Source organism: Rhinopithecus bieti, unplaced genomic scaffold (assembly GCF_001698545.2).
Source record: "Rhinopithecus bieti isolate Rb0 unplaced genomic scaffold, ASM169854v2 scaffold_7684, whole genome shotgun sequence".
Lineage (NCBI taxonomy): Eukaryota > Metazoa > Chordata > Mammalia > Primates > Cercopithecidae > Rhinopithecus > Rhinopithecus bieti.
The window spans coordinates 3055376-3068769 of record NW_016806071.1 but is presented as its reverse complement, the minus strand read 5'-3'; the positions used below and the strand labels follow the sequence as shown (position 1 = coordinate 3068769).

The window sequence follows — 13394 nt, the reverse complement described above, 5'->3', positions numbered from 1 at the left end:
GAGGAGCTGGTACCATTCCTTCTGAAACTATTCCAATCAATAGAAAAAGAGGGAATCCTCCCTAACTCATTTTATGAGGCCAACATCATCCTGATACCAAAGCCTGGCAGAGACACAGCAAAAAAGGAGAATTTTAGACCAATATCCCTGATGAACATCAATGCAAAAATCCTCAGTAAAATACTGGCAAATTGAATCCAGCAGCACATCAAAAAGCTTTTCACCACAATCAAGTTGCCTTCATTCCTGGGATGCAAGGCTGGTTCAACATACGCAAATCAATAAATGTAATCCATCATATAAACAGAACCAAAGACAAAAGCCACATGATTATGTCAATAGATGCAGAAAAGGCCTTTGACAAAATTCAACAACCCTTCATGCTAAAAACTCTCAATAACTAGGTATTGATGGGACATATCTCAAAATAATAAGAGCTATTTATGACAGACCCACAGCTAATATCATACTGAATGGGCAAAAACTGGAAGCATTCCCTTTGAAAACTGGCACAAGACAGGAATGCCCTCTCTCATCACTCCTATTCAGCATAGTGTTGGAAGTTCTGGCCAGGGAGATCAGGCAGGAGGAAGAAAGAAAGGGTATTCAATTAGGAAAAGAGGAAGTCAAATTGTCCCTGTTTGCAGATGACATGATTGTATATTTAGAAAACCCTATCGTCTCAGCCCAAAATCTCCTCAAGCTGATAAGCAACTTCAGCAAAGTCTCAGTGTACAAAATCAATGTGCAAAAATCACAAGCAGTCCTATACACCAATAACAGACAGCCAAACCATGAGTGAACTCCCATTCACAATTGCTTCAAAGAGAATAAAATCCTAGGAATCCAACTTACAAGGAGAACTACAAACCACTGCCCAATGAAATAAAAGGACACAAACAAATGGAAGAACATTCCATATTCATGGATAGGAAGAATCAATATCATGAAAATGGCCATACTGCCCACGGTAATTTATAGATTCAATGCCATCCCCATCAAGCTATCATATGGAATCAAAAAAGAGTCTATATTTCCAAGACAATCCTAAGCCAAAAGAACAAAACTGAAGGCATCGTGCTACCTGACTTCAAACTATACTACAAGGCTACAGTAACCAAAACAGCATGGTACTGGTACCAAAACAGAGATATAGACCAATGGAACAGAACAGAGGCCTCAGAATTAATACCCCACATCTACAACCATCTGATCTTTGACAAACCTGACAAAAACAAGAAATGGGGAAAGATTCCCTATTTAATAAATGGTGCTGGGAAAACTGGCTAGCCATATGTAGAAAGCTGAAACTGGATCCCTTCCTTACACCTTATACAAAAATTAATTCAAGATGGGTTAAAGACTTAAATGTAAGACCTAAAATCATAAAAACCCTAGAAGAAAGCCTAGGCAATACCGTTCAGGCCATAGGAATGGGCAAGGACTTCATGACTAAGACACCAAAAGCAATGGCAACAAAAGCCAAAATTGACAAATGGGATCTAATTAAACTAAAGAGCTTCTGCACAGCAAAAGAAACTACCATCGGAGTGAACAGGTAATCTACAGAATGGGAGAAAATTTTTACAATCTACCCATCTGAGAAAGGGCTAATACCTACAAAGAACTTAAACAAATTTACAGAAAAAAATCAACCCCATCAAAAAGTGGTCAAAGGATGTGAACAGACACTTCTCAAAAGAAGACATTTATGCAGCCAAAAGACACATGAAAAAATGCTCATCATCACTGGCTATCAGAGAAATGCAAATCAAAACCACAATGAGATACTATCTCACACCAGTTAGAATGGTGATCATTAAAAAGTCAGGGAACAACAGGTGCTGGATGTGGAGGATGTGGAGAAATAGGAACACTTTTACACTGTTGGTGAGACTGTAAACTAGTTCAACCATTGTGGAAGACAGCGTGGCAATTCCTCAAGGATCTAGAACTAGAAATAACATTGACCCAGCCATCCCATTACTGAGTATATACCCAAGGTAGTATAAATCATGCTGTTATAAAGACACATGCACATGTATGTTTATTGCGGCACTATTCACAATAGCAAAGACTTGGAACCAACCCAAATGTCCATCAATGATAGACTGGATTAAGAAAATGTGGCACATATACACTGTGGAATACTATGCAGCCATAAAAAAGGATGAGTTCATGTCCTCTGTAGGGACATGGATGAAGCTGGAAACCATCATTCTGAGCAAACTATTGCAAGGACAGAAAACCAAACAGCGCATATTCTCACTCATAAGCGGGAATTGAACAATGAGAGCACTTGGACACAGGGTGTGGAACATCACACACCGGGGCCTGTCATGGGTTGGGGGTAGGGGGGAGGGATAGCATTAGGAGATATACCTAATGTAAATGATGAGTTAATGGGTGCAGCACACCACCATGGCACATGTATACATATGTAACGAAGCTACACATTGTGCACATGTGCCCTAGAACTTAAAGTATAATAATAATAAGTACTTTGTAATATTCTCCCCGCCCTTACATGTGCCCTAGAACTTAAAGTATAATAATAATAATAAAAGTAGTTTGTAATATTCTCCCTGCCCTTGAGAAATTTGTGAGATCCACCCCCTGCCTGCAAAAAATTCCACCACCTATCCCAAACCTGTAAGAACTAACGATATTCCCACCACCCTTTGCTGACACCTTTTTCGGACTCAGCCTGCTTGCACCCAGGTAAGATAAACAGCCTTGTTACTCACACAAAGCCTGTTGGGTGGTCTCTTCACACAGACGCATGCGACAAATTTTATATCTTTTGGAGAGAAAAACTGCTCTATTATAAATGTACATTCTTCAGTCTATGCTGCATCTATGAAAACTTTTGCTCTTTGAAACTCAACAAGCCTTTTCTTTCTCAAAATTCAGGCTCTGATAGTAGAAAACCATGCTTTTAATGTTGTTTTGTTAAAGCATTTAGATGTCTAATTTGAAACTAAAGCCGAATTATTAATCCGAATTATTAAGCCGAATTTAATTTTAATCTTCCTCATTAATTTCTAAAATGTTCACAATTCAAAAGCTATTACCAGGTGTGGAGCTACCTTTTTTTTTTTTTCTTTTTGAGACAGGGTCTTGCCCTATAATCTTGCCTTGCTGGAGGCCTGGCTGGGTTTCCCCGCTCAGTCTATTAGAATTATGACTTTATTGTACTTGGCTGTCTTGATAGTGTAGGAAGGTTTATAGGTTCAAGGAGAAGGAAGAAAAGACCTCAGATAATAACTCATAATGTTATCCCCTATAGTTTTTCCATTCTGTGGCTATTCATAGCACTTAGTGTCCTTATCTTTGTTAGCACTTTATATTTACATTACACTGTGAATCCTCTGTTATCTTTAACATTTGGTAGAGTGCTTGATACATGTTCGAATGGTTTATTTTTAGAAGCAACCAGATTGTATACTCTTATCTATGTAACTGAGTCCTAGGTCAGTTACTTTCATGTAAAAAGGTTGACCATTATCTTGTTAGGAAAGGTTTGCAGCAAGATGATGGTTTGTAACCAGTTGGTTGGAAGTACAGGTGGCCTGGACTTGCATTTGGCATCTGAATTATGAACAGCCTGGTGGGACTCAGCCCTCAACCCATGGGATCTGACACTATCTCCAGGTAAATAGTGTTAGAATGGAAATGAATTACAGAATACCTCATTGGTGTCTGTAAAAGAATCGATTTGGTATTTGGGGGAACCCCTCACCTTCCCGACATCTGGTTACAGAAGTGTGCTGTGAGTATGCTGAGAGGAAAACAGCTTGCTTTTCTCTTTACATCTAGCTTATAATTTACATCACTGTTAGGGCTTAGAAAACAATACACTAGAATAAAAGCCTCAGAAGCGAAAATTTTTCTCTGGCCTTCTCCTGGTCTCCTGTCTCTCAGTCCCATTCTCCCCACCAAGGCCAGCCGTGGTGGGGAGAATCCCTCTTCCTCAAGGTAGATCTTGAAAGCCATAACCCCTTTTCCTCAAAGCCAGTCTTAAAACCTAGAATACTACTATAACTTCCCTTCACCTTTCTGTGTAAAAATTGGCCATAAAGAAATTGTCTGACCTATCTTGTTTGACTATAGGTCATAAGACCCGCATTCCAGAAAGGGACCTGCCCCACACTCAGAAGTAAGGAATGCATGCTCAGACAGGCCAAGAAGAATCTAGATGGACAGGCCTGGCTGGGTTTCCCCGCTCAGTCTATTAGCATTAGATCATACACTTTTTGTCTAATCATATTTCTATACGGCTGTTCCATACTTTGTTGAACTTCAGCATAAAATAGACAATTTCCCCTGTATCTTTGGGTCTTTATTCTGAATTCTCCTATGTATACACAGTAAATAAATTTGTATACCCTTTCTCTAATTAATCTGACTTTTACAAGTTGATTTTTCAGGAAACCTTCAGAGGGCCAAGGAGAACTTGCTCCCTTTGCCCCTCTCTACCTAACCATTCCCCGGTTATTTCACTTCTAGATTATCTAGATTTTCACTGTTGTAACAATCTGATGAACAGATAGCTTTGTGTGTAAAACTTTCCCAACATTTGATTATTTCCATGAATGGTTTTGAAGGCATTTTAAAGACTCTTCATAACTTTGTACGTTGCTTTCCAAAAAGGTTGTCCTGGTTTAAACTTTGACCAGTTCTGCATGGAGGTGACTATCTTGCCATAGTTTCCCCTGCATTGATTATTCCCATTTTTAAATATTCTTACCAATTTGATTGGCATAAAATGGTATGTTTGATTTTTATCAATGGCGAGTTTGCGTATTTTCTCAAATAGTTGTAAATTGCATCTATTCTTTTGTGAAGACAACTAGCAGTGTATCTAAGACCAGTTTGAATATTTTTTGTCTTACATATTCATTTAGGCTTTTCATAAAGGCAGATTTCCAATAAAACTGATTGCCCCCAAGTTTGGGTATAATAGAGTAACATTTCAGTTTGGCCTTCCTCATTAATTTCTAAAATGTTCACAATTCAAAAAGCTATTACCAGGTGTGGAGCTTCCCTTTTTTTTTTTTTTTTTTTTTTTTTCTTTTGAGACAGGGTCTTGCCCTATAATCTTGCCTTGCTGGAGTGCAGTGGCTTGTTTATAGCTCACTGCAGCCTTGACTTCCTGGGCTCAGGCCATCCTCCTTCCTCAGCCTCTTGAGTAGCTAGGGCTACAGATACGTGTCCCCATGCCTGGCTGATATAAAAAATGTTTATTTTTAGGCTGGGTGCAGTGGCTTACACCTGTAATCCCAGCACTTTGGGAGGCCAAGGTGGGCAGATCACAAGGTCAGGAGTTCAAGACCAGCCTGGCCAATATGGTGAAACCCCATCTCTACTGAAAAATTAAAAAAAAATTAGCCGGGAGTGGTGGTGTGCGCCTGGAGTCCCAGCTACTTGGGAGGCTGAGGCAGGAGAATCACTGGAACCTGGGAGGTGGAGGTTGCAGTGAGCTGAGATTGTGCCACTGTACTCCAGCCTGGGTGACAGAGCAAGACTCCATCTCAAAAAAATAAAATAAAATAAATTTATTTTTAGTGGAGATGAGGTCTTGCTATGTTGTCCACACTGGGAGCTACCTATTTTAAAATAGTGTTTAAGATACATGGTCTATAAATATATAGACACTGCTTAGAAATGAAAAGCAGCAGTTAAATTTCTTGGGGAAGTTGGGATTTATACAGGAAATTGTCACAGGTACTCAGGAATTGGAAGTTGTGGCTGGGGATGTGCATGGAAGAATAGGCACTGTAACTAGTAGACCTGCAGACCAGTCTATCCTGATAGAACATTCTTTTTTTTTTTTTTGAGACAGAGTCTTGCTCTGTGGCCCAGGCTGGAGTGCAGTGGTCCGATCTTGGCTCACTGCAAATTCCGCCTCCTGGGTTCATGCCATTCTCCTGCCTCAGCCTCCTATGTAGCTGGAACTAGAGGCACCTGCCACCAGGCCCGGCTAATTTTTTATTTTTTATTTTTAGTAGAGACAGGGTTTCCCAGTGTTAGCCAGGATGGTCTCGATCTCCTGACCTCGTGATCCGCCTGCCTCAGTCTCTCAAAGTGCTGGGATTACAGGCGTGAGCCACCACACCTGGCCCTGATAGAACATTCTTAACCAGCTCTCCTTTAATAGCTGATCCTATAGAAAGGCAAACAAATGTACATCTAGAATCATGGGTTCTAACCTCACCTCTGGAATTAGCCTGCTTTGTAACCATTCACCTTTGTGTTCCTCAGTAACTTACATCAGTAAGTTCCTTTCAGCTCTAAACATCTTTGGTTTTATTATTCAGGGGACAGAATGTTATCCTTGTGAATCTGGAACTTTTCTTGTGAGTAGGTGTGAATAGGTCTGGAAAACAACTCATTCTTTTTTTTTTTTTTGTATTTTTTTAGTAGAGACAGGGTTTCCCCGTGTTAGCCAGGATGGTCTCGATCTCCTGACCTCGTGATCCACCGTCTCGGCCTCCCAAAGTGCTGGGATTACAGGCTTGAGCCACCGTGCCAGGCTTGTTGGGAACTACTTGGAGGAAAATAATAGGAAAAATTTCCCATACCAGCCAAACTTTTTAGGGAATGTGAACTTCCAAATCCTTGTTTATTTTCTTTTAATGCATTAAAAATGGTAAAATTAAATTATTTTTATGCCATTTTCCCTGGACTAGAGAATTGTAGATGCAGTGTTTTCTCTTTCAACATGCCAGAAAACGACAGGTTGAGTAAGTTGAAAGAGTGCAGGAAAGAAATTTAGAGAGAAAATAACTAGCTGCAAAACCCTTCAGTGTTTTAAGAGAAGTTACTATTTACACAAAAGTTGTCTCGGCTTAATCAAATGCTTTAATTTAACGTCACAAACATCCTTTTTCTGGCTTGAGAAAGCTGGTGGAAGCAGCTTTCTAATCCAACAGACTCGTGCTCTGTGTTCGATTTGTTAGGTCTTGCTCAGTGTGCAGAACTCTGCTGGCAGCTGAGAGGGGAAGCCGGAAAGAGGCAAGTTCCTGGTGCAAAGGTGGCTCTGCAGCATAATTTAGGCCTTGGAGGAGCTGTGGTTGTAACACTCTACAAGATGGGTTTTCCGGAAGCCACCAGGTGAGTGACATTCTGAGTTGTGTGTGTCAGTCCTTCTGACTTTTCACAGTTGATGATGTTTTACATGTAAAAATTTCTTATTTTATTGTCTTAGTATTTAAGGAAAAGTATCTCATTACATTGTTTTAAGAACATGGCTTTAAAAGTGGCCATCAGGTTTTAAATTTAACAAACTTTAGGAGAATTCTGTTGAAAAAGGACCCAGGATAGTCACGAGAGTACTGAACCAGCCTAAGCTGGCTGGGTATGGATCTCGGCCCTACCAACCTGAGTTATTTAGGCAGGTCTCCTCATGGCCTTCCAGGCTTCTGAGGTGGTTTAGGGAGTCACTAAATGTGCTGATTGGATCTTTGCAAATTTGTATTTCCGAGTCCAGCTAATAAGCCCTCGTTGCTGCTAGCATTCTTTTTGTCTCTTGCTGACTTTCTTCGTCTCCTTCAACTGCCCATGCTCCTCAATTTGCAGGCACTTTCTTTCCCATCCCACTCAGGATCCCTCAACTCCCTTGCTCATCTCTCAGAGAAGTACTCCTCCCCAGAGGAAAAAAGCACCCCTCATGTCAAAGGCTAGGCTTTCCTTGTTCCGTGCTTTTGTTTCCAGTCACTTTCTGTAACTTGGTTATCTTTCCGTTGCCTCCTTTCCCTCTGTCAGCATACATGTTCAGGTCTTCCCTTAGATCTCTGTTTTCTCCTTGCCTTAATTGTTGTTGCTCATGATGACCCTTTTATGTTGAGCCACCTTTATTTTTTCAAGCCGGAATACCTCACAGTCTAATGTTTTACCTCACCATTGAGGTCAGTGTCAGGTAAGGCCACCAGGATCTAAATGAAATTGAAGAACCTTGTCTTTATTTTCCCTATTTACTCTCTTTAACCCTGCTGTAGCTTTTGACATTAATTGGCTCCCTTTTTTGAAATTCTTGGTAATTATTTAATCATTTATTCACACTTTTTTGTTTCTCCAACAAAGGATATGAGACACACTTCTTTTTTTTTTTTTTAATTATACTCTAAGTTGTAGGGTACATGTGCACAATGTGCAGGTTTGTTACATATGTATACATGGAGACACACTTCTTTTATTGAGTCTATTATATTCTTCTGTAAGCTCTTGGATCTCTTCTCTTGTGCTCTCCCCTTTCTCTGCCCAGAATATAATTTCTGTTGTAAAAGTTACAATTTAAAGCCCGTCTCAAATACCATCTCTCTTTGAATATCCACAGCACTTTGTACGTTTTTGGGTACTATCTAGTTGGTTTAGTTGCACTGTATCCAGTTTTTTTTTTTTTTTGAGATGGAGTCTCGCTCTGTCTCCCAGGCTGGAGTGCAGTGGCCGGATCTCAGCTCACTGCAAGCTCCGCCTCCCGGGTTCACACCATTCTCCTGCCTCAGCCTCCCGCGTAGCTGGGACTACAGGCGCCCGCCACCTCTCCCGGCTAGTTTTTTGTATTTTTTAGTAGAGACGGGGTTTCGCCGTGTTAGCCAGGATGGTCTCGATCTCCTGACCTCGTGATCCGCCCATCTCGGCCTCCCAAAGTGCTGGGATTACAGGCTTGAGCCACCGCGCCCGGCCTGTATCCAGTTTTTAATTCGCTTTATTATATGAAATCCTTGAGGCCTAAGACTGTGACTTACATCTCTTGTTCCTAGAATCTCTCATATGTTTATTGAATTAGAATAAAAGATACTGAATCTTAAGTTTTATGAGTTTTTTTTTTTGAGACAGAGTCAACATACTCTTTTTCAAAATGCTATAGAAGCTCAGAGGAAGAAATTATTATGAAGAAAGTAAATTTGAGCTGAGATGACTAGGATTGCCCAGCAGAAGTACAGGAGAAGGGCATTCCAAGTCTGTACATAGGTACAGAAATTTGAAAATACAAGGAGATTTGACAAGGGGTTGTGCTGTGTGGGTACAGAGTAGAGTATTTTGTGTGTGCCTGGGTAGAGGGACAAAGTGGGATTATGGTTTTGAAATGATTCAGATGCAATGTTCAGGAGTTTGGAATTTATCCTATAGAATATGGAAAGATATTCTTTAGCAAAAAATCATGTGACTACATTATACATTAGGTAGATCAGTCTGGCATTACTTTGAGTTGGATGGTGGAGAGACCAGAGGCCAGGAATGCTTAGGAAGCTGTTGTAGGAGTGTGGAGGAGAAATGTTTAGTATTGCAACGCAGGCTGTGAACAATGAAGAGGAGAGGTCATATTTAAGAGCTGTGAGCAACTACATTTGATTCACAATTAAACTTTAATTTAGACCAGTTTTGAACGTGAATATCAACTTTGTATTATAACAACCTATTCGTTTTATGTAAGAGAGGAGCTTTTCTGCTACAGACTGAGAATAGGTTTGTATTCTATGCTCTGTTAAATAAAACCCCTTTTAAAGCCCAACTTTGTTTTGTATTTCTTCTTTAAAATTAAGGTATAATTTACATACAGTAAAATTCATTCTTTGTATTATATTTCCACAAGTTTTGATAAACATAGTATATTACTACCCATAATCAAAATATAAAATAGTTTTATTGCCCAAAAAAGTTCCTTGTGCACCTGTAGTCAACCCTTCTCCTTCTCTTCTAGCTTCTGGCAACCACTGATCTGTTTTCCACCCCTGTAGTAGTCTTTTTTGCAGAATGTCATGTGAATGGAATCAAAAAGCCTTTGAGTCTGGCTTCTTTCACTTAGTATTACACATTTTAAAATTCATCCACATTATTGTGTGTATCAGTAATTTGTCCCCTTTTATTGCTCAGTAATATTTCGTAGTATGGAAGTGTTAGTTGCGTACCCATTCCTTGGTTGGGGCATATTTGGATTATTCCCATTTTCTTTTTAATGGAAAACTAAGTTAGGTTGAAAGTTTAACCCAGGGTGTACTATTTGAAGATCCTAAGTGATATAAGAAGTTAAATTAGAAGTAAAAATTGTTTCTATATAATAATTACAACTGTATGCATGCCCATAAATAAGGATAAGAAGAAGCAATACAGAAAATGGATAGAGAAAATTGTCGGAGTGGTAGCACTGCAGGTGATTAACTTGTTCATATTCTGAATTTCTTTTTTCTTTTCTTTTCTTTTCTTTTTTTTTTTTTTTTTGAGACAAAGTTTGGCTCTTGTCACTCAGGCCGTAGTGCAGTAGTACGATCTCAGCTCACTACAACCTCTGCCTCCCAGGTTCAAGTGATTCTCCTGCCTTAGCCTCCCAAGTAGCTGGGATCACAGGTGCTCACCACCATACCTGGTTTATTTTTGTATTTTTAGTAGAGACAGGGTTTCATCATGTTGGCCAGGCTGGTCTCAAACTCCTGACCTCAGGTAATCCACCTGCCTCCGCCTCCCAAAGTGCTGAGATTACAGGCGTGGACTATTGCGCCTGGCCTGAATTTCTTTTTCAATTAGAACCTGTTAGGTAGTTACAAACAAACAGGAAAAAATTCTAAGAATAATACAAGGAACTCCCTTATACCTTCTACTGAGGTTTACGAATTGTTGACATTTTGCCCATTTGCTTTATCATTTTTCCTCTACGTATACTTGTATCTATATACATTTTTTTCTCAACTATCTGAGAGAAAGGTGGAGTTGTTATGCTTCTTTATCCATAAATATTTCAGTGTGCAATTGTAGAAGCAATGACATTCTTTTCCTTAACCACAGTAGTTATAAAACTCAAGAAACTTAACAGGGATTGAGCGTGGTATTTCATGCCTGTAATCCCAGCACTTTGGGAGGCTGAGGCAAGTGGATGGCTTATGGTCAGTAGTTTGAGACCAGCCTGGACAACATGGTGAAACCCCCTCTCTACTAAAAATACAAAAATTAGCCAGGCGTGGTGGCACATGCCTGTAGTCCCAGCTACTCAGGAGGCTGTGGCACGAGAATCGTTTGAGCCTGGGAGGCAGAGGTTGCAGTGAGCCGAGATCACGTCACTGTACTCCAGCCTGGGTGACAGAGCAAGACTCTGTTTCAAAAAAAAAAAAAAAGCAAAACATGGATACAATACTACGAGCTCATTTAACACGCAGTCACAGTTCAATAACTGTCCCAATAATGTATTTATAAAATATACTCTAAGCTTTATTTTTTCTCCCTGTCAGGAGAAATCTGTAAAAATGCATTTAGCTGTCATGTCTCTTTAGTTTCCTTTAATGTGAAATGATCCCTCAGACTTTCTTTGTATTTCTTGACCATGGTTTTTTTGAAGAGTACAAGTATATTCTTTAATAGTAGAATGTTTCTCAATTTGCAATTGCCTAATGTTTCCCCAAATTAGATTCAAATTATACATTTTTTGCAGCATGAAGTGATGTTGTGTCCTTCTAGGTGCATCATATCTGGAGGTGCATGAGGTTGTTTAACCCATATTGGTGTTGTTAGCTTTATTCACTTAATGTGGCATCTACCATGTTTTCCTCTTAAAAGTTGCTGTTCTTTTCTTTGTAGTTAATAAGAATTTGTAGCAAGATGCTTTGAGATGATACCATTTTTTCTTACTTTTTAACTGGCATTATTCTGTAAGGAAGAACTTTCCCTTGTCTTCCATTTCAAAATTTATTCGTTTATTTATATATACATACATAAAGACTCATGAATTCTTATTGTATTCACTGGGTTATAGTAAAGTGGTGTCAATTATTTTAATTTTCAAAATGCCCCTGATTTGGCCAGTGGGAACCTGATCAAGTTGATTTGTTTTTCCCTATGATTCCTTTTAGTAGTTCCTTACTTTCTGGCACAAGAAGAGATTCCAGGCTCATCCTGTGCTTTCCACGCCTCAGCCCTAGGATCAGTCAGTTCTCTGAGTCCTGGTTCCTTTTAGTAGAGAATGGTATATGGATACCACAAATGGCTGTTAGCTGTGTGCTTGTTTTTATTACTTCTAGGCCTTTTCAGCAAGCGCAGTAGCACACACAAGCATTACTTTAGTTTTGTTTTAAAATAGATATTTAAGGAATGCACACAATAATCTTAATGTGATGTATATCTGTTTCCATACTCATGTAGCCACCAATTTGTTAGCAGTTAGAATGAGGAATTTATAAAACTAGTTAAATGTCACTTGTATGTGACAACTTTTTAAATTTTATAGACTAGAGTTACCAGAGACAGATTTTTTATTTTTATTTTTTTGAGATGGAGTCTCCCTCTGTCATCCAGGCTGGAGTGCAGTGGCACAGTCTCGGCTCACTGCAACCTCCGCCTCCTGGGTTCATGCGATTCTTGTGCCTCAGCCTCCTGAGCAGCTGGGATTACAGGCGCGTGCCACCATGCCTGGCTAACTTTTGTATTTTTAGTAGAGACAGAGTTTTGCAATGTTGTCCAGGCTGGTCTCAAACTCCTGAACTCAAGTGATCCACCTGCCTTGGCCTCCCAAAGTGTTGGGATTACAGATGTGAGCCACCGTGCCATGCCATCAGGACAGTTTTGATCAGTGGGAAGAGCACCTTATCAACTTTTTGATCACACTACTGGCTTTGAGCATATTAATTTAGCCTTTTCCTTATTTAGAAAATACTGAAAATACGTACTTTAGGGATCAGAAAATATCAAATTAAAAATATCGGCCACACGTTGTAGTTGCTCAATAAACTGTTGGTTTTTTATTTCCCAATGCATTTTCCTTTCTTCTTTCCTATTTCTCTAGTCATGTCACTGGTTAAAGGTCAAAAATGGTTCTATCTTAGTTTAATTTAATTTAATTTTACAGAGACAGGGTTTCACTGTGTTGCCCAGGTTGGTCTCAAATTCCTGGAGTCAAGCAATCTGCTCACCTTGGCCTCCCATAGTGCTGGGGTTACAGGTGTGAGCCACTGTGCCCAGCCTGAAAATGGTTTTATTTATTAATTACAAATATTACCTAGGGGTTTAGGAAAAAATGAAGTTAAATTTTTAGTACAGAATGGGGAACATATCCAACTCATTGAAGCCCACAGCTTGGCCAAAGAGGATCTTATCATATCTCCCACCATACCTCTATGAGGTTTCTTTGTTTGTCTTCCAGCTCTCAACTCTGTGGGCTGTATTTCTATGTGTGATGGAACCATGTGCCTGCTCTGAGGTCATGGGGAGTAGCTGATTACAAATGAACCTGATAGTCCCTGAAACTTACGTGTACTGTACAACCACCTCCAATCAGAACAAACTGATTACTGGTTAAATTTTAGTATTAGCGATGAAGGTTTGATTACAATGCAGGACTTTATAATCTTCCCAAACGCTAAGAATAACAGCAACCACTGTTTTTTTTTTTTTTTTTTTTTTTTTTT

At 39.5% G+C, this 13394-nt stretch overlaps 1 protein-coding gene across 1 annotated transcript in view; it reads left to right on the top strand.

The window, feature by feature from the left end:
• Positions 1 to 13394, top strand: part of SCP2 (sterol carrier protein 2) — a 136497-nt gene that overhangs the window by 87994 nt on the left and 35109 nt on the right. Inside the window, exon 11 of the mRNA XM_017874501.1 lies at positions 6963 to 7116. Coding sequence (XP_017729990.1) covers positions 6963 to 7116 — 154 coding nt within the window. The remainder of the gene's footprint in view (positions 1 to 6962; positions 7117 to 13394) is intronic.